This window comes from Hippoglossus hippoglossus, chromosome 5, assembly GCF_009819705.1.
Source record: "Hippoglossus hippoglossus isolate fHipHip1 chromosome 5, fHipHip1.pri, whole genome shotgun sequence".
NCBI classification, from domain to species: domain Eukaryota; kingdom Metazoa; phylum Chordata; class Actinopteri; order Pleuronectiformes; family Pleuronectidae; genus Hippoglossus; species Hippoglossus hippoglossus.
This window is the reverse complement of record NC_047155.1, coordinates 2,183,185-2,206,268: the sequence shown is the minus strand read 5'-3', so window position 1 is coordinate 2,206,268 and position 23,084 is coordinate 2,183,185. Positions and strand designations below refer to the sequence as shown.

The following is a 23,084-nucleotide window of genomic DNA, read 5'->3' as shown; positions in this document are numbered from 1 at the left end:
TGATGTCGTCTTTCCTGCGAGGGCCAGACCAGCAGTTAAACGTGACATTGGTCTCATTAATATTCTGCTATTTCTAAACAAAATGCATCTGTATGTACGTAGCAGTGTGCAATGGTCAATATATAACACAACATGTTCATCTTTTCCGTAATATAATCTTTTCACACAATTGATTGTGAAAATAAATGATGGTTTGGAACCTTAACAAACCGTTAAATCAAATGAAAAGGTTTTCTTAGGGGGAAACGAGCTGGATTTACATCCCCGGTCCTTCAGAGCGTCAACACAACCGCTCACGAGGTCGAACGAGGTGAAACGAATAGACGAACTTCGACTGATTTAAAAGCTGATAGACTAAAAGACTATAATCTCATTATAGGGCCGGTTTGAGTCGATGTGTTTGAAGGCCGTCCAGAAGGTTTCAGTAATTATTTTTGATTTATAGTTTAGGGACCGTAGTTGCATTAAGTGGTACTGTATGAATGCCCTTAATTCAATTAATATATTTAGTGTGACATGAAGTAGAGCCCCCTGACGTATTGGTTTAATCACATGGTCTGATGGCCTGAAAAATTGGACTGAAAGTACAAACCCGCTGAACTGAACTGTGACAGTTAAAGACAAATGCAGGCCAGAGGTGGCGATGTAAAGCCCCAACAACACGTTCACCCGCGTCCGTCACACGGTCTCCTATTTAACTCGAGGACGATGCATTTGAAAAGTGTAGTTTTAAGTCCCTGAAACCGACATGTCTCCGTTTATAAGAAGAAGCACTCCGTCAGAAGGATTTCAACATTTCAACAAAGCTGCAAAGACTGACGAGACATCAGAGAACTTTCAAGAAGAGGAAATTCAAAAGAAAGGAAAGGCGCTCGGTGGGTGGTAGTCGGCCTCGGCGTGTGAGCACGAGAATGCGGAGAAGCAGTGGAATGACCTCACAGCAGAAAAGAGGGAAGCTAAAGCAGTGGGATATTGGGTTTTAGAGAAGAGAGAGATTTGGTCAAGAGAATCACAAGATATTCGGGGAACAGAAACGCGTAAAACAGAAGAGAGCAAGACATTTTCTCATGAAGAAATAAGAAGTTTTGTCTGATCCTCCACTCAAGTCGTCTCTTCTTAAAAGTGCGATTTCACGAGGGTTGAAATAACGTGCCCTCCTGTGAAGATGGATTTCCGTTCTCCTACTTTAATGTTTCCAGAGGAGGAAAGCGTTAACGTGAGGGGAAAGTACGGCTGCGGAGAAAAAGCTGGACACAAAGTAAAATGGAAGGATTATGTTGCGTTTCAATCTACAGCTACGAAAAAATAGGAATAATATAACATTTCTTATTATCAACAGAAAAAGAAAACAAGAAGATGTGAGGTAACAGCTTATCCCTGCCACTAACCAACTAACTGATAGAATTCTTACAAAGAGGAAGTGGCAGGAAGCGAATTATTTCCCAAATTGCCTCCTTCTCCCGGTACTTGGACAATGAGGAAGTGGGTTCGTGTCCACGCTGCGAAGAAATGAGGACGACTCTTAAACCGAACACTAAACTCAGAGCTTTCACCAGCACAACCAGCCACTTTGCACCACCGTGTGATCGGAGCAATTGCTCTTAGCATGGTGGGGGGGAAAAAGGCTCCTTTACTCCACAAAGCATCAGAGTGAAAGATGAAAAATAGCTGTTCTGGCTCAAGATGTCCAGCTCATACTTCTTTTTGTCAGAGAGCAGCCAGAATGGATGAATGGGCCCAAAAGAGGAAAAGACAGGAGAGGAAAAAGTTGAAGGCTTTTTGGGGGGGGGAAAGGGTGAAACCAGGTGGCAGGAACAGCTCCGAAGGTCAATGACAGATTCAATCAGCACAGCAATTCAAGACAGATGGAGCCCGCGCCCTCCAAAAAGAAATCTGTAATCTTCATAAGAGGTGAGGAGAAGACAGAGCAGCCCACAAGTGCTGGAAAAACATTGTGACCACTTCACGATGTCCAGGTGCTTTCATCAAAATCTACCAAACAAGTGGTTTCCTGCTCGGACACTCGAAGCCAACTAGCACAAGTGAGCAAAATATGTGGTGGAGGAGGGAAGGAGCACTGGAGCCTTTAGGGTCTGTGCTGGTCCCTCACTACAGTGAAACCCCCTGTGAGTGAAAGGACTGTAGAGCAGGACAGAAACGTCCACGAGGCTGTGGAGGGAAGCAGCAAGGACAGCGTGGACGCCAGGGGCTGATCCCCTCTGGCTGGGACATCCAGGCAAGTGACGATCAAACACCCAAAACACCTTGTGACCTCAAGTTCATCAGTGTCCAAGTCGCATCAGGAGGTGAGTTATAAAACTAAACAGAAAACATTACGTTATGTTGCAGTGTAGCTGCACAGAAATCGTATTTCTCAGAGTAAGGGGTTGAGCTTAAGACACGTTTCTGTTTGTTTATCAATACAATCCAGAGAATGATGTAATACCGTATACTACCTCTAGAGCTCTGAGTGGTTTCATTCTAAACCGTTTCCTGCAGAGAGGATCTACTGACTCTCTGAAATTCACCTGAGCTGCTTGGCTCGGCAGAATGTCCGCCACATCAGGAGATCCCCAGCAAGTGAATAAAAAGTCCATCTTTATGGAGCAGCGCATTAGCCAATAGTCACATTACCATCCTTCACATAAAGACCTACTTCATAAGAAATGTGTGCGATGGGGAGAGGAGGAGCGGGGGTGTAGTATATAACCCTCAGGTGAATTAAGTCTTTACGGAGAGCTGCATATTAGCCAACATTCACATTAGCATCTGTCTCGTATAAAGAAGAGGGGAGTAAAATGAAATGCTAGAGGAACAGAGAAGATGCTTAAAGAGGATTTATGTACAGCAGGTGAATTAAAAGTCCATCTTTATAGGGGCACATATTAGCCAACACTTACATTATCATCCCTCGTGTAGGAACGTGAATTCATAAGGAGGAGAGAGAGGAGGTGACAGGAGGAGGTTAGACGAGGATGCAGTTGCACTTGGGAGAGGTAACACTAAACTTAAAAGCTGATATTTATAGAGGCTGCGTAGATTCCCGTTTTTTACGTTCGGTGAATATTGAGTTTAAGGCGATATTTTCAAGGAAGGAGAGAACACAGAGGGGTGAGGGAGGAGGAGAGAAAGATGAAGGAGAGGAAAAGGGGGAAAGAGACACAGAGATGAAGGAGGAGCAGGGAGGCGAAATGTCAAGGGAGTGTGCGTTTGTGTGTGTCGACAGAATCTGTGCAGCAACTTAAGAGAGGGAGATCAGGGCGGGTGAAGCGAGGAGAAAGAAGCGTGTTGATATCACAGAACCGTCGGACAGACATGACGGACAGGTGAGGGAACAGCTGGAGTGAGAAACAAGGAGAGAGGAATAATGACCCCCATGAAAACAGGGCGAGGAATCATTCCAAAAGAAACGAGGGAGGAGGGAGGAGGTGCGCACGATGAAATCAATCACTATCAAGGCCGCGTCCTCCCGGCACCTCCAGCCAAATGGAGAGTTCATTTTAGCTCCTCGATCTCGTCTCCACTCCGCTCTCACAAATGTGCCACGCTAGAGGAGGCACACGGATAAAATCGCTTTCCAAATTCCTCGGAGCCACCGCCGCTGCAGCTTCGGGTGAAATGGCCTGAATCCTATTTTGAGCGACGACCGCCTGGCAGCGGCGTCCGGGCCGACCAGCGGCGTCCGGGCCGACCAGCAGCGGGTCCAACACCGGAGCGTGGAGCCGACTGTGGGAAATTAAAGGGGGTTTGGTGTAATTTCCACATAATGGTGGAGTCACGGCGGATGTGTGAAACTTCGGTCACAATCAAATCTGACAGGTTTTGTTTGTAATTCATCACTTGAACTTGTGTATGAGCCTGATTCAGACTAAAAGCATCTGGGGCCACTTTCCTGATCAACAGGAGGCGAGCGGCTGCAGAGGAGGTGACAGTTTTCATTATTCTGTGTTAAACCATTTACTTTTTCTCTGTTTCTCTGAGTTCTCTCTCGTTCCTTTCAAACTTTTTTATTTCACTGTGAGAAATGCCTGTCCGTCAGAGCTTCCACAGGGAGGAGAGTTAATCGGTGTACACCAGTTAACAGTAATCCCCATTGTGACGTCCTCTTTTAAGCCGAGATATTTCACTTGACAGTTTCCCGCAGTGACACTGAAGCTGTTTGGGATTTTAATATCTTGCTTAAAGATTGTGAGCCTCTGAAACAGTGTCTGTGTAGTTCTGGATGAAACAGCTGCAGAGATAAAGTCTGAACAAAACTTATCAGGGATCTTTGTAATTAATAAACCAGCCTCGATGGTTTAATCCGCCGTCAGGAGGCTCACAGATTATGAAGAATGTTCTTGCACCAGTTGATGCTCTGATAAACGTATTTATTTATTAATATTGTTATCATATTTCTGGCTTCATGTTCACTTCAGTTCACCCGCTCTCTCTCTCTCTCTCTCCCCCTTCCACTCATGCTCTGTATCTATCAAGGCCTAATGTCCCAAAAAAATCTAAAACATTAAACTGTTTTATAATATATGTGTTTGATGAAGCACCGTATGAATTAGCCTTGTTTCGGCTATTTGTTCATTTAATGTCTTTAAGTTTCATTGACTCTTCTTCACATATCATTTCACAGCATCAGACATAAATTTGACAAACAATAATTATACATTTTTCTCCTCTGGTTCATTTAAAGCATCTGGAAACACAGTGACGCCACGAGCTGCTTGGAAGGTGGAAATAAAGGTGGACGTAGTTTTGATAAATAGTCAGTGACACCAAACAACATGGAAGACAACCACTTAAATACTCTAATGATACAAGACGTCGCAGATCTACAATTTCCTGCTACAAGCAGCTGCTTCATCGTGACGATGGAACCTGATGTCGACGCTAACATGAACAGAGAGGTGAACGCAGGTGTGGAGGCCAACACACACACAAACACACACATCCACACACACACACACATTAACACTGCCAGTAGCCAGCAGGCTTCTGAACATCTGTCATACCTGCCTGCTCCAATCCTATCACACATTCAGACACACACACACACAAAGCACCCTGTGGATCGCTGTGACAGCTTCACACAGCAGCACTCACCCAGAAACACATGTTTCTCTCTCCTACGCTTTACCAAGACGCACACACACACACACGCACACGAACGCACACGCACACGCACACACGCACACACACACACACACACACACACACACACACACACAGAGTGACCACAACCACTGTTCTACTTGTCTTGTCTGTCATTTCTTATCCACCGCTCTGCTCCCTTCACCTCAACCTCGTCTCCGGTCATCCTTTTCTCTTCTATCTATCCATTTATCTATCTATCCATTTATCTATCTATCCATTTATCTATCTATCCATTTATCTATCTATCCATTTATCCATCTATCCATTTATCTATCTATCCATTTATCTATCTATCCATTTATCCATCTATCCATTTATCTATCTATCCATTTATCTATCTATCCATTTATCTATCTATCCATCTATCCATTTATCTATCTATCCATTTATCTATCTATCCATTTATCCATCTATCTATCGCTACATGTAAACATATACCTCTATAGTTGTGAGGAGTAATTCAGGTCAATTCTCACAACTTCAGAGTAAAAGAAAGAGAATTAAAGCAGGTTGACAGGTAAAAAGGTGAAGACATAAAAAGGATGTGAGGAAAAGAGAGGGAGGATAAACTGATGATCATCATGAACTCACAGTGTAATTTACTTTCTATCAAAAATATACTCACTAGATCAAAAATGGCTTTTTTTTCGTCCGAAGCTGAAAACCGTTCCAAACGAGGAACAATTCACTTCCTCTGGAGTGACACTGAGTTTCGAGCCTTTCGATAATTTATTATCTATGAAAAAGTGTTTTGAATAGTTCTTATTTTCACCTTGTTTCTATGTAATAACAGAGAAAGGTGGATAAAGAGAAGGTTTGGAGTGATAGAATAAGAGAGAGATGGAAAGTAGAGCAGGAGAGAGTGACGGACAAAAGGAGAGAGAGAGAGAGAGAGAGAGAGAGAGAGAGAGTGAGAGAGAGAGAGAGAGAGAGAGAGAGAGAGAGAGAGAGAGAGAGAGTGAGAGAGAGAGAGAGAGAGAGAGAGAGAGAGAGAGAGAGAGAGAGAGAGTCTCTACTATCAACACTTCATTTTCACCTGCTGATTAGCACTTGAAAAATAAGTAATTTCTGAATAATCCTGTGAGAATAAACTTTATGATGAAGAAAAACTTGAATTCAAGTCATTGAGAAAACAGTTCACTGTCTGATGTGGACTTTCAAAGTAAAAGACCCTGGAGATGTGATACTTTGACTGGTTCGGTTGTGGCAGCAGAGAAGAGTTTCAGTGAGATGCTGCGTCTTGTTGACTCCGTGTGACCGTGACATCAACAAACTCACAGCCTGAATTATTGAATTGTTAACCCACACACACAGACACACACACAGACACACATACACACACACATTGCAACAGACACAATCATACACCGAGAAATATAAAAGATGTGCGACATCAGGAAAACAGAAAGACACCAACACATCAAATCCCCGTTCCAATTAAATTAAAACACCTGCCGACAAACGTTCTAATGCAACTTACAAAGACAACCACACACACACACGCACACACACACACGCACACACACACACGCACACACACACACACACACACACACACACACACACACACACACACACACACACACACACACACACACACACACACACACACAGTCAAACAAACCAGCCTCATCAAAAGCAGAATAGAAATGAACCCCCCCCTCTCCAGTGACACAGAGGTTAGACACAGACTGAGCTGACTCACTTTTCAAAACAGCAGCTTCACTCTTTCATGCACTTTCTCCTTCTCTGTTTCTCTCAATCCCTCCATCGCTGCTGCTCTCGAGATGAAAAAATAAAATCACTGACAAAGGCCTTTGTCTCTGTTTGCATCAGAGAAAGCTCTGGAGATGAAGAGGCTGAGTGACAACGACAGAAGGAGAAAGAGATGGTAACAAAAAAAAACAGATGAAGAGAGTAAAAAGGGGGGGAGAGGAATGGAGAGAAGGGCTGTGAGAGGAAAAAGGAGATGAGAGACATTTGGTAGAGGGGACGACGAGACAACAAAGGAGGAGAAGGAATGGAAGAAGAAGATGAGACAAAGGACAAAGGGAGGAGATAGATGTGAAGTGAGTTCAGGAGCAAAACACTGATGAAGAAGAAAAGAAAGCTGGAGCGTGATGGAGAGAGAGAAGAAGAATCCTCGAGCTATAACGACCACATGGGTTCTCGACCCTCTGATACAAACAACAGGAACGTCTCCTGAATTGAGAACTGGACCTTTGTCGTCATGGTCATGAATAATAAAAACAACTTGGTTCAGTTTAGGAAGAGGTTCAAATCCGTACTTCCTTCATCGTCATGGTTACTTTGCCCCTGTCATAATCACTATGGCCACTAGAGGTCGACTCACAATAAAACGTAACTATGGGTCGTGATAAGCTGCTCAACAGACGCCCTCACGACAGAATGAGGTTAAAACCAAGAGACCGGTCTGAGAGTCATTCTCAGCAAGTGGAACAGTGTAGAACCAAGCAACTGTTAGAAAGTCAAGTTACAAAGTGGAACCTATGAAACAAACGAAGCTAAAGGAACAAACGAGGCCGCGCTCACCTGCACACTTTGTCCTGGTGACCAGCGGCGGCCCCGGGGGCCCCGTTCCTCCCTCCCCGGGTCTGGAGAGCAGGACCTTGATCTCGTACTCCACATCCGGGTCCAGATGCCACAGCTTGTAGGTGGGGGCGTCGACCACGTGGCTCTCCGCCCAGTTCCCTGACGTGGTGCGGTACTCCACTTCCTTCAGGATGATCGGCCCGTCGCCGATGATGCTGTTGGCGTTGGGTTTGATCCAAAGGTAGGTGGCGCCGACGGAGAGGAGCTCGGGCGGAGCGATGGGGGTGGGCGGAGCTGTAGAGTGGAAACAGAGGTGTTTAGTTAAGTGCGTTTCTGGATCTTTTCTGTTTTTCTTCTTTTTTTTTAAAACCACAGAATCCTCACGGCGTCCCCAGTGGGGTCGAGCAGTTTGTGAGTGGCAATCAGAAAACAATTACATCAGCTTGTTTTGACTGTAACTGCACCCCCCCCCCCCCCACCTGAGCTCCTCACCGCTGAATCCAAATGAATCACTGAACTCATCTTCCCCCGAAAACCACATTAAAGTCCAATCAGTGGAGCCGACACGTGTGATGCCGCAACAAATGAATGAGTATTTCTCGAAATCGCCCACACACGCGCTCCCACACACACTCGGGGCTCTCGGTAATTTTCAAAAGTAACATTACAATATGTAATTTCATTATGCGGAGGTTTATTCACCAGCTGCCTTCCCTGATATTCTCAAACCTCTGTGGGTTTCACCAATAAAAAATGTCCATAAACATAATGAAAGGAGTAAAAAAAAACTATCAATATCTAGTTATACACTTTCCTTCTTTACCTCTGGACCCGCGTAGACCCTCAGAATACGTTTTAAATCATAATGTGCACAGGGATCGACTGTTGAGAGTGATACTGAAATAAGAAATCAAAAGTATTTCCAGTTGCAGTGTGATGTGAATTTAAAGGAGACACAGTTTAACTTTACATTTAGAGCAGCTATAAATGCAGGCAGACATTTCAGGGAGTGAATTCTCCACCTGTACTAATCCATCACGTTCCTGACGTGTTGCTGACAGCTACTTTGCCACCAGACTTTCACATTATGCTACCCGGGAAAAATAATGGCCTCTGTCAAGTCTAAAAAGCAAAAGATATTTTATTACTCCCTTCAGTTGCTTATTTTTTTGTTTCAGAATCAAAACCTGTGACAGCAGCTTCTTCTCAAAGTGTGATATCTAACATCCAGTGGAGCAGATCACTGGAATGTAAACTAAACACAAAGGTAAAACTGCAGGACGTCAGCGGAAAGGTGCGTTCTCTGAAAAACAAGAATGTGTTCAAGTGTTTACTGAGAAAAAACTTTGTCCAGACACGGAAACCTGAGTCTAAAGCAACAGGAAACCACGTCCTGAGCCTGAGAGAACTGAACGGAGAGAAAATAGACCCACAATGGTCACTTGTGTGTTTTATATGCCCTACAAGAGAAGACTCACAAATGTGTGTTAAAATCCCACACAAACACCACACACCATTTGTGCATTTGTCCAAATGTCGCCTGATACACGTGGATCAGTCTAAACATGCTTCGTTTGAGTTTGTGTGTAACGGACGGACTCAATCCTGATGTGGATTACAGGGCGGATGAAGGATTTTATGTTATTTCTAATATTTTACATTTCAGAATAAGGGCGTCGTGTGTAGGATCGCTGGGCTTCGGTGTTCATTGATTTTCCTATAGTCTATATTTGAACGTGTGCAGCCTCCACAGGTGGGGGGGGGGCGGTTTCCAATAAAAGTTATTTGCCTCAGCACCTGCAGCTTCACAGTTTAAGTTGAAGGAATCTGAATCTTTTTATTATGATATATATTTAATTGACAGTTAGAATTAGAATCTGGATTTATCGTCGGAAAGAAAATGTCAAATGCTGCGTTTCCATTCTCCAGGTGGAAAAAAAGAAATTTTAATGCAAAATGGGTAAATGAAAAATAAACATGTTTGTCACTTCACTATTAAAGATACGACTATGATGTTACTTCATATTGACCATATTAATGTGATTCTATATCGTTTGTTAAATGTGTCGACCATATAATCACATCATAAGGAGTCCTGCTGATAATCTTAGTGATTAAGTTTCACTTCTCCGTCATCGTATAAACTTATATAAAAATATGCAGGAAGCTCTTCAACAGGTGGACGTTAACAAGTTCCCTGTATGTCATTACGTCTGTGCAACAATTTGCAATATGACAGAACTTTATCTGCAGTATCTTGTTTTTTAATCCTCCAGAAGTCCAGCAAACCAGTGACGTTATCTTCCATTAATCCCCGATGTGCAGCTAAACAACGATCTATTATGACCACAGACTCCACACACTGATTGTATTATTATATTAATACGGGGGGGGTGCAAAGAGAAAAGCCTGGAGGATGAAGGACCGACAGTTGAAGCATGCAGCGCTGTGAAAATTAACATCTCACTCCGTACACGAAGCGTTTTTTTCAAAAACTGCCACTAAAAGAATCATTTTGAGATTGAAGTATTAATCTTCCTCTGTCAGCTTTGTTATGCGAGCGAAGAGTAATGGCTCCTCTCCTCCTGCTGTCGGAAAGTTTCCCCATTTTATTCTAAGTTTCTTCAAGGCTCCATTAGAATATGTCTGATGTCGGAGGTGCAGATGATTCAAACTGTCAGTCACCGCGCACTCATCCATCTCGACCCCGGGATCATCTGGATGTGTATGTGTGAGCGGAGGGAAGTCAAAGTAAAGAAGATTATGTATTTAAAAACGCATCCGCTGCACATATTTCACACGTATAGAACATAAAGTACACAAATGTTCCTCAACTTAAAGCAACACTGGGTCGTTTTTTATACCTTAAAATAACACCCACTGCATCAGCGCCCCCTGGAGGCAACACAGCAAATGTTACACACGGACAACCAGAGTCAGAGCTAGCAGCGATAAGAGATTATAGTGAAGAAGAAGTTAACATTGTCATATATACAGTCCTGTACAATGGAATTCTTTCTTTGCCTTCCACTACAAATACCATGTTTTTTAATGTTAAAAAGTACGATTTTTTTTTAAATATAAATATGTACAATAAAGCGTCAGTGCAAAAGACAGGAAACAGATTCATGGTCTTCTAAAAAGAGAGGAGGAAAAGACAAAGAAGGAAGAAACAGTGAATGTCGGAGTTTATTTAGAGTTAAAAAGGCCAAATTGCGTCGACCTGTTGTTTTTGTTATTGGACAGTGAGTCCGAACTTTAGCTCGTTTGCTTTGTGCTGTTCTCGATGTTGTCGACTCGCTAGTTTATCATCAGACGCAGATAAACATCGTGATCGGACATCGATGACTGCGTCGGCTACTTTCTTGCCGTGTTAGCTTGAATTGAACCGTTCTACTCTGCGTTGAGTGCAGTGATCGTGCAAATGTCTCTCGGTGTTTATAATACGCAGGTTGGAGGTTTCTTCTCCGTCAGTTTGCCAACAAATCCAGTTTGTGGCTTAATGTGCACGAGGAGGATCAGACACACCTCGTATATACAACGGTATAATTACGCACCCCACCTGTAGGGGGAGCCGGAGCACAGCCGAGAGCGAATCTTGCATCGTGTCGTTTTTAGTCGTAATTATTCTTCCTCTGGTGTTTTCCTTCAAGAAATTACACGAATAAAGACAAATCTTCATCATCCTACTCACTCTGCTTCTTTTCATTTTGTGCGTCACCTTTTCTGAAGTTTGTCGTGAAAGAGCACTTCACATTTTTTCCAGCGAACAACACGTTCTCATCCCGCTGCAAATCTTCTTCTCTTGCTACGAAGAAGCATTAACAATCACGTAGGAGGTTGTTTTTTTTTCTCGGAAAGTATTCAAACATTTAAAAATCTCAACGCGCCGTCGTTTCCACGAGCTGCGGTTAAAAAGACTAAACGTTCAAAACCACCGACCCGCTCCTTCCTTTAACAGAACCCTGTTAACTGTGTTTTACAACCGCCTCAACACACTCACGTCCTCATTAACATCGTTTATATTCAACAACTTCTCCTGATGTTACTCCGCAGGAACAAAGACAAGCTCGTTCCATCACTTCCTCCGTCTGTTCCCTCCCTCCCTCCCTCCCTCCGCCAGCTCGTTCACCACGGAGAGTTACTGAGGCCACCCAGTGACTCACAACCTGGCACCCACCACGACATGAGCGCGCACACACACACACACACACACACACACACACACACACACACACACACACACACACACACACACACACACACACACGCAGAACCACAGATGCACACATTTGTTGATACAAAATAGCTGCACGTATTTATATCCATTGAAGACGTAATCACACCCACAAAATGAAAAAGCCTGAGCTGGCATTGTACGGATGGAGAGGGATTGAAATACACAAACACACACCTGTGTCCTTACATGAATACCGAAATAGGACACACACACATACACACACACACACACAGACGCACACACTTCATACTGTGATACTCATGAGAAAGGATGAAGGAAGGAGGGAGGGGTAGAGAAAAAAGAGAAAGAGATACAGGGATGAAACGAACTGACGGAAGAAAGATTTGGTCAAAGGGCGTAAAACATGACATAACCCCCCCCCCCCTGCAACTAAACAAAAAATGGCTGTATCATTGGGTGTTGCTTTTCAATTCCTGACGGTTTTTTGAGTTCTGTTAGCAAACGGTTGCTTGTACTGGACGGATAAAGAGGAGAAAGACAAGAGGGGACAGGGGACGGAGAGAAGGATGAACTGATGACGGAGCACCAGTCGTTCCCTGTGAGGTTCGAGCGAAGCGATACCTAATACGTTATTTATTTAATGTTTGTATATAACAAGACGCAGAAAGTAAGACATGATTTTATGAATTAGCCCCCTGCTCTCTGCAGCCTGTGGTAGAAACAAGCAGCGCTCATGAAGCTTTAAAATGGGTTGCAGCAGGAGTACAGCACTGTGACTCTGGACCAACAAACACCTCTGTGTGTTTGTGTTTGTATATGTGTATATGTATATATGTGTGTGTGTGTGTGTGTGTGTGTGTGTGTGTGTGTGTGTGTGTCTGTGCAGCAGCCATGGCCCCATAAAGGTTTTATCGTGCGTATCCTGGGGCCTTGTTGTCAGAGGACGCATCGCACACTCAAAAGCGACCCGTGTTACTACACCCTGAAGGTGCAGAGGATATGGCTCTACATTTTACTGCTCTGCATTTGAGTCCCAGCTTGGTGTTTGAGCACATAGTGTGTGTGTGTGTGTGTGTGTGTGTGTGTGTGTGTGTGTGTGTGTGTGTGTGTGTGTGTGTGTGTGTGTGTGTGTGTGTGTGTGTGTGTGTGTCCATCAGATGTCCAGATGTCTCTGTTCTTTGTTTCTCTGACTCTTTCTAAGCCGCCCAAGATAAAGTAAATGAGCGAGACCCCTGCAGCTGGTCAGGAGTCGGTTTTGAATGATGCTGAGCCAGAATGATACTGATAGGGACGGGGGGGAAAAGCTGGTATATACATTATTATATCATTTCATTTATTATCATTAACATGACGAAAAATTCTGCGTTGTGTATTCTATAAAATAAAAGTCAATGAACAGCTCATATCAGCGGAGCTCTGACTTAAAGAATGTCTAAATCATGAATTATCAGATAGTGTAGAATCCATTCTGTTCTCAGAATGAAGATCTTTTCAACGGACTCAGTTTTGATTATATTTTAGGGATTCAAGTTTAAAAGCAATTTGGAAAAAGAAAAAGATTGACAAAGCAACATTCGAATGTGTGTGTATATATATATATATATATATTGCATATTTGAGAGTATAATTTGCTTACAGGGTAAAAAGTCACAGGGCCCAATAAGAGTCCATGTGGAACACCACAGAGTTCTTGTTTATTTTTGGGATGACGTGTGACTCTATCTAATCTCTGTTCTGTCTACATATCAGATTGTATAAGGATGTCAGGATGGGGACTGACACAGGTTCACCGTCCCTTTGGTCACAGAGAACCACAAACATCTGTACTTTTGCCTGATTTGTCTTCATGTCGACACAGATTTCTGTCCCTGGATCAGCTTCGAGAATCCTCTCTCAATATGAAAGGTAAGAGGAGAGAGAGAGAGAGAAACACTGAGAGAAGACGGATGATGAAAGTAGGGTTGGAAACAAAGGAAGCGTTTGAGGTGTGCGATGAAGAGAAAGAGTCTGTAGTTTGATTAAATATTATTATTATTATTATATAATATCATTATATAATGTTTCCACTTTAAATGGTTTTCACTGCCGACACACAAACACTCAGTTGAAAGTAGAGAGAGAAAAAGAAATGAGGAAGAAAAGTGGGAGAGAGTAATAGTGTGTGTGTGTGTGTGTGTGTGTGTGTGTGTGTGTGTGTGTGTGTGTGTGTGTGTGTGTGTGTGTGTGTGTGTGTGTGTGAGAGGGGGTGAGAGTGATAGCGAGACAGATAAAGAAGGCCTCAGCCCACCAGAGAGGAGAGAGAAGATATTGCCAGGATGGCGGAAAAGATGGAAAAATCAGTTCTACCGAAAAACGACATTCGCTCGACCAAAATCAGTTTTTGTCCCTTTCCGACATTCGAGAGAGAGAGAGAGAGAGAGAGAGAGAGAGAGAGAGAGAGAGAGAGAGAGAGAGAGAGAGGGAGAGAGAGAGAGAGAGAGAGAGAGAGAGGGAGAGAGAGTAAGAGTTCATCATTTTCATTTCATTTTCCTCTCTCCGTCATTGTCTTTGTATCGTGACCTTTTTAAATAAAACATGCTGGGTGGATTTAAAGTGTTGGAAAGCAACTTTAACCAGACTAGTATTATATTATTATATTATTTTAAGACCCAGCTCTGAGTTTGAGGCCACTCTCTTCTGAATTGAATCAGTTGGGGCTGCTGGTCATGATGCTCTCTGCCGACGTGACTCTGGGAACATGACAACATCCCTGAAAGACGTCTGACAGGACGAGAAGATCAAACACGTGTCGAATCCTCCGAACTGTTTCCAAACGACTGTACTTCAAGGTAGAGGCAGAAAAAAATGAAACGCAGTTATAATCGTTCATTTCACAGGTAAACTGTGTGTGTGCTGAGGCGTACTGTGATGTTCAGTTTGTTTCAGTGCCCTCCAGGTTTAATTAAAACCCGTCTCACTTCTGTCTCTTTTAACAATGTCACCCTCAGCTGTGAATGTGGTGAGCACAGTTTTAAAGTGACCAATGATAATGGACTGTAATGAAGAGGAAATGTCCTTCAACCGAGCTTTTATTCTGGTAGGGAACTTTTCATTCTTCTCTTGATGTTTGTGTTTATTCTGTGTATCATCATATAATTGTTTGAATCGTGTGTAAAGTTGTAAACAGCCTCTGATTTCATCTCTACTTATGCTGCTGTGTTATCAGTTACACACTCCGGCTCCATGTCTCAGTTCCTTGAACAGCAGTTTGTCTCACTACAGATAAGCACACACGCACACAGACACACACACACACACACACACACACACACACGGACACACACACAGACACACACACACACACACACACACTCAGATATGATCTATCCAATCTCGGCAGCTGTTAATGACAAACACCACCTTCTGTGCGTCTAAGTGGAACAAATTGATACTGGAAATGTTATTTTCCATATCTGTTAAAACCATCGAGCGGCGGTTTCCTTCCGACCCGTCGATGGCTCTGAAACACTAATGACCGCACATTATAAAATGAGAAATACAATAGTTCCTCCTGATGATGTTTTGAAAGTTCTGGAAGTTCGACCCTCCACCTGTGACGTCTCAACTCTCCTCCGTCCTCATGACCACTGCTTTCTGTCTTTCTGTCTTTCTTTCTTTCTTTCTTCTTTGTGCAATCTCTCAGTGTTATTTCCCTGCTCAGGACTTCAACTGACTTTTTTATATAAACACATTTCTCCTGGAGATTGAGTGATTTCGGTGTGTGTGTGTGTGTGTGTGTGTGTGTGTGTGTGTGTGTGTGTGTGTACACCTGTGAGAAACACACTCCATTCTCCCTCAGGCTTGTTACTTGGTGTAATGAATTCAGCGCTCACACACACACACACACACACACACACACACACACACACACACACACACACACACACACACACACACACACACACACACACACTTTGCCTGGTCACAAAGAATGTTTTAATCAAAAGACTCACAGCCCCAGAAAGAAAGAAAGAAAGAACGAAAGAACGAAAGAACGAAAGAACGAAAGAACGAAAGAACGAAAGAACGAAAGAACGAACGAACGATGATCAAACAGACACGTATTTTAAAACCCAAGAGGTGCCGGGAATCATGGGAAATAAAATCGTGATTCCTCAGTGCTCACAGAAAACTCACTGTGGCAGGAAACTGATTCCAGGACGTGAAAACAGAATATCAGATGCACCCATGAAGAAAACACATGTGGACACTCGATCTGCACCCGAAGACATCTGAGTCCACTTGTATAGAAAATGTGAAGCTGTTGTGGATAAACTACGTAGAGTTGAACTCTGACCTCACCTTAACGTCAGTATTTGGTTAAACAGGTGACTAAAACCCAAGTTAGCATTTTCTTGTACTTGTTAATATGGCAACTTTGATTATAAGCTTATTATAAAGTATAAATAAAGTCCCTTCAAAGTGTCCACGGACAAGACAGCAAACTACTTCCTGCTCGCCGCCTGCGAGCTGCCGAGGATAAAAGTGCCAGATCGAGGTCTGAAATCTGAACGTGGGAGACGTCACAAACAGCGAGAAATAGACTGAGAGAGACGCTGATCTTCTTAGTGTCACGAGCAAACGTTTTAATGAAATGAGAATTAGTCTTACATCCGTCAGCTTGACGGGAGTGAAGCAGCAGGACACATGGAGGAGACGCATCGCTCCGCTCTCACTCCGTTTCACGGGTTTTTTATCTGTGAGCTCTCATCTACATGAACGTACGGCGAGTGAGCAGGTCAATGAGATGAGGGTCGAGGCAGAAACAGCTCGGAACCCGTCAACTTCAGTCAAACTAAAGTCAAACTGTCGCTGGCCGTCGCACTAATATATACGATTTTACTATGTAGCCACGACTGCTGCTAGCTGCGACTACTACTACTTATATTCAAACCTGTGAAAATGGCGTTTGAGGAAGGGGCCATGTTGTTGGTCATTTTCTAAAGTCAGGTTAGCGAAGCAGCGAGCAGATACTTGTGTGCGTATGTTCAAAATAACTCAACAATGCATAAAGAAAGTTTCACAGTACAGAACTTGGGGAGCTTACGTCTAGATGAGTAACTTTTGGAGCTGGTCGGTTAAAAAGGTTAAATTAACTTAAAGTTGCTCTTGCTCAGAAAATTAATCTGCATCGTGCATCAGGGTATCTTCTCATTCTCTATAGGACTATAGAAACGAGCTAAAGCGTATATAGATGAAAAACAACATATTTATGATGTAATCACGATGCATCACAAAGCAGCTGCAAGATGATGTCATGTAGTGTGGTAATGCATTCAGCTGTTAAACCAATTAGAGTTAGCCCTGCCATTGGAGGGATCCGGGTTCAAATACAATAAGTGCGCAGGGTGTGACTCATCCGTCTGATGCTTTTCATTACTTCTCATTTTTCCTTTCCTCTCTTTCATCTCCTCACCCCTTCCCCGTCTTCTGTTGCTCACCTGTTCCACTCACTTTACTTCCTCACTATCCTCTCACGCTCTCCTGCCTTTGGTGTCAACTTCTCCTCGCTCCTCGCCGAGTCCTCTCCCCCTTTCTCCCCCCTTTTCTCACCTCAGTCCCGCTCATCCTCTGCTCGGCGTGCACCTGCTCATGCATTACTTATACTTCTCTTCGGATATTCCGTGTGAAGTGTCCATTCTCTGGGAAACGCACACACACACACACACACACACACACACACACAGATGAACATGCACACAGAGGCCGATGCTCCTGAGAGAGCAATGGACAAGGAATACCAATAATTTGACAAACCGCCCAGCATACTCAAGGCAACACACACAGACACACACACACACACATTTCCCCTAAGGCGAGCCCTAAGGACCTGGTTAAAGAGGCGGGTAGTGTGTACCTACCTTTCTCACACACACACACACACACACACACACAGACACACACACCTCAGACACACAGAGACCCTGATTCAGGCAGATAAACAAACTTTGGTTTGGCTCTCCTAAGTTTTTCACACCAACAAAACTTACATGCAAGTATTACAAATTGATGAACATTTGTTTTATCGATGTTGTGGTTGTTCTTGTCCGACCTCGTGTATATTTCCAAATTTTGTTTCATCTATTTTCCTCTTCACTACTGCAGAGATGAGTGCACTGAACCAAATATCTTAGCGTGAGGCGTTTTATTTTGAAGGAATACCAGATAAATCAGTGGCGTTATATATCGTGTAATATATAATTCAAACCAAACTTATCAAACACACGAACACATGAACACTAGTGTGATAAAAGATTCCTAAAATTATAATAATGTATTGGAAGTGTACATCTGATCTGGTCCACGTCTCATCCACTGACATGGTGGAGGCGGAGATTATGGGCTTTTAAATTGTCCGTCTTTATACAGTCTATGGAAAAGACTAAAGGAGATCATACATAGAAATATAGAAATATATCTTTCCCCAGCTTTCATATCATATCCTGTTTCCGAACGTGTTTATATTTTGCTCAAATCAACACTTTCTCTTTGAATTCGCGACGAGTAAAATCTGATAAAGTACATTTTCACGTAAGTATTGCGTCCCTAGCGATACCAGAGTCGTGTCTTATACCACTAAGCATCTCTTTTTATCAGCCCCCCCCCCCCCCCCAGCTGGTGGAACCATGTTTTCCTTCCGTGTCAAGCTTCCTGCAGAACTCACCACTCGACACTTCCTGCAGACATTTCTAATTAAAAGCCTTGTAGCTGCTCAAGGGCACGATCCGTCTGAACTGATCTGAGATGTGACACACGGGCCGGAGCTGTCCACTCTCCTATTGATTTCCTTATCGGGGGACAGACACAGAAAAGGCCAGGAATGAGCTTTGGGCGACGGAGAGCTCCACCGGCTCAGACGCACACACACACACACACAGACACACACACACAGACACACACACACACAGTGACAGACATTTACACACCGCGGTGACGCTGCTGGGTCTTATTCTTGGACTACAATCAGCTTTATGACTACCCAGGGAGACTTAGAAAGATGTAGCAGTATTCCTGGGGAACTCACACACAAACACACACACAAACGCACACACATACACGCACACACACACAGAGACAGACACACTCTGCATGGTGTCCACAGGGCACTGGCTGACAGTGGCGCTCCTGGATCTCAGCTACGCCCCACTGAGTCTTATCTCTGACGGACAGAACACACACACACACACACACACACTCAAATGCACATAAACAACACAACATGCTCACACATGAATGCAGATACATGGCCCCAAATACAGCGCATTTTCATATTCCGTGAGAAACAGACATGTCATGCAGGCTTGCTCCTTCTTACTCACACACACACACACACACACACACACACACACACAAGCAGACACACACACACACACACAAGCAGACACACACACCCTCACACACGCCAGCACAGCCAGCGGTATGGTTGAGACCTTGTTGCCCTGGGGCTTTGACTGCATCTGTTCGACAACAACCATACAAATGACAAACGCACAGAAGCAGAGAAAACATGTGTGTGTGTGTGTGTGTCTGTGTGTGCAGCAGACTCTCAGTGTCACTGACTTGTCGTCAAGGACGTCCTTTAATGTCCCATCAAACTGGACACTGTGTGTGTGTGTGTGTGTGTGTCTCATTTCCAAAGCCACTTGTTCAATCGTCTGACTTTGTCAAATTAAAAGCTCGTCTTTTGTCAGCTGCTCACTGAGTAGCTTTTACTTCCTCTCCTCTTTCTCTGTGTTTTTGTGATCTCCCTCTTCACCTTTTCCACTTGCAGATAATTCTCTCTCTCTCTCTCTCTCTCTCTCTCTCTCTCTCTCTCTCTCTCTCTCTCTCTCTCTCTCTCTCCCATTTGTCCTGTAACACGTTTGTCTCAGGACTGTGGGAATATCCGTCTGCGCCCACTTCCTGCAAAGACGTGTTCTTTTAAAGGAGAAGGACACTTCTGTTAACGCTGCATCAGAAGTCAATGGGAGGTGGTTGAGTGGATGTCACTGGTTTATAACCACTGAACGTTTAATAACACTGGAGTTACGACCAGTGGATATTGAACTGCAATACCTGTTTGTTTGTTTTTTCCACGAATATGTTTCTGTTGTGTTCAGCATCAACGTATTTGCAAATTGCCGAAGATAAAAATAAACAACACATCCTCATATTATGTTTATAGATAAGATATCAGGTCACAGTTGAGTTTCCTGTAAAACGTATTAGCTGTTGTAGTTTAGTCGCATAAAATCCTGATTTCTAAAAGTCAAACTGGGACGAATAGGATCAAATTGAAGAAGAAAGAAGATGAAGGGGAAACTGAATGATGACAAGATCAGAAAAATAGTTGTGTTGTTGACATAAATCGATATTTTCTCCTCTGGTCTGTGTGATTATTTCAAACTAAGGTCCCAGCACAAGCAAAAGTGGAAATATTGTTTTGAATATAATGTTTTCTAAATATTTTTTAAATCTAATTGTGTTGTGTCTGGTTAATGTTCGTACTGTCAGTGCTTCTGTCTTTTAATTCTTTGAGATTTAATGGTTTCAGGTAAAGTTGTAGAACATTTATCAATGTCCAGTATCATCAAAAAGACAAAGAGTAAGTAATAATTCAAATTATTTTTCATTTGGAGTATTACTCTCTTGAGATATAGTGATGATTTCAAGTAATTTGTCCAACATGCATATATTTTAAACTCCAGAAGTTTTAGTTTAGTTTAACTATTTAACAAGAAAGACATCATCTGTGGAACTAGCAGCAGCGTTAGAGGATTAACGTGCATGCATGAGCACGCCTGGGACACACGGACACACACAACACACACACACACACAAACACACACACACGTTGAACACTGTAATATGAGAACTTTCCCTATCCAGATTCCCCTGATCACACCTGACTGAACAACACACTAATTAACCCCGATTTCACTTAGCAGCCCAGGAGAACACACACGTGTGCAAAGTAAAGGACAGTAACACACGTACACACATTTAGCGACACACACCACACAAAGGGCTTGAGGGAGGAATGGTAATGCATGTGTGTGTGTGTGTGTGTGTGTGTGTGTGTGTGTGTGTGTGTGCGCGTGTGTGCGTGTGTGTGTGTGTGTGTGTGTGTGTGTGTGTGTGTGTGTGTCATATTGCAGTTCTCTCTTGTTCACTGTGTTGGCATGGGCTGCTCCTCTGGCACAATGCATGGCTGACAGCACCTGAGCTTCACACACACACACACAGACACACACACCCACACACAGGATAGAAATAGCCGCACAAACACATTAAAATACACATCCAGCAGCACACACACACACACACACACACACACACACACACATTTGGACGTTCTCAGGAGTACAGTCTGTGTGCTCTGCTAACAGATGGCAATGACAGTTTCAGTCCCCGGACTATCGTCTAATCAAAACTGTGCCCACCGCCACATGCACACACTCCCCCCCCTCCCTCCAGATTAAAACATCATCCACGCCAAATAGGGTTAACAGCATAATTCATAACAAATATGTATTAAAAACATAATTCAGGCCAGAGGGCCCCTGCATTTAAATGTGCTGCAGTGATGCAATGTCAATCCCATTAAAGAGTAAAAACACAGTTCAATCCCCCCTTGCACCAGCAGAAGAGAGTTTTATGTTTACTTGAAGTATAAAACACGTACAGTACTTCACACCAGATATCTTCAGATACTTGTATTTGTCACAGTGACGCTCAGACATCAGCAAGACGCTGAATCACAGACGAGAAATGGTCACAACAAAGTGTTGGTGGGACAATTTAACTCCACTTTAATTCCTCTGTGTTTCTACTGCTCGGGCCCAAAATATATATATATATATTTATATTTTGGTGGAAGTGCAACACAATGTTGTCAGAAAACAACCCTGGAGAACGTCAAGCATCAGAGCATAAACCGAGCTTCACAGTGACTGAGCACACGGGGCCTCGGTGTCTCCGGGAGGGAAACTCACCGAGAGAACAGGAAGTTTGTGAGGTGTTGTTATCGCTGGTTATCTCGTGTGTTAGAGGATAAAAGACACATTTTAAAAAACTGTATTGCAAAGTGTTTAGATTTAAGAGGATAGGCCTCGACTGTCTAAGCATAGAGAGAAAGATAAAAACTACTCCAGGTCAGTAGTATTACATCGTTTTGTAGTTTTCTAATAGAGTGTATATTAAGATGGACGACACGTCTACACTTTCTCCCGTCAAACTATGATGAGTGAAAGTAGGCGGAGCGCTGACCCTGTTGCATACAACGTGTTAACGAATGTGTTAATAAATAGAAAGTGAGTGCTGACACAAAACAAAAACCTACAAGACCCCAAATCAAATACCCAAGGAGAGCAGATATGAGATATTGTTGGAAAAACTAAATGTTGTGAAGTCATATTCGGAGTCAATTCCAAGGCCAAGGGGACGCATGACCGTCCCGAGTCTTAAACCACGTCTGAGGTACAGATAGAGAGTCCTTGGTAGGGGACCTAATAGTTGGGGCATGGTGTGGGGGTGTAGAAGATCCTGTCCTATCCCAAACTGGGAGTTGAAGGAATTAAACGACATTATCTGACGTCCTCAGTGCGTCCGGATCCTTCTCGTAGGACAGGACTGTTTTCCCGGCTGTTTACAGGAATCACTGGAAGTCGACTGTGATGACAAATCAGAGATTCCTTCATATCTCCGACCCGTAGCCGGGTGGAGCTCAGAGCCGAGTGGACGGCGTTAGAGGATTTCAGTCGTCAGCGAGGGGATTTGTGGCACAGCCCAGATAAACACACATGGGACACATGGGACGCAGGAAACAAGGGGAGAAGGAGGTGGTTGATAAACCCATTCAAACTCAGTTAGGAGGTTATGTTTTTCACCCCCGTCCATTGGTTTCTTCGTTTGTCAGCAGACTTACTACTAATTTATGAAAACTACTCGAAGGATGATGATTTTTGGGGCAGATCTATTTGTATCTCTTTCCTTAACAATGCAAGATGGAGCTTATTTGACATTTTCACTTAATTTTAAGGAAGTAATTCAAGTATCTTCATGAAAAACTTCCCAAGACGTTTTTTGTGCAGAGGTCGTGCACGACTCAAATTAGTGCTCGTTAAATCCTGGAGTGGATCCAGATGAACGAGCAGATCCAGAGGTG

The 23,084-nt window shown here is 43.4% G+C and overlaps 1 protein-coding gene across 1 annotated transcript in view; it reads right to left on the bottom strand.

The window, feature by feature from the left end:
* The window catches only part of LOC117761171 (receptor-type tyrosine-protein phosphatase T-like), a 152,834-nt gene that overhangs the window by 57,606 nt on the left and 72,144 nt on the right, over nt 1-23,084 (bottom strand). Inside the window, exon 8 of the mRNA XM_034584837.1 lies at nt 7,699-7,992. Coding sequence (XP_034440728.1) covers nt 7,699-7,992 — 294 coding nt within the window. The remainder of the gene's footprint in view (nt 1-7,698; nt 7,993-23,084) is intronic.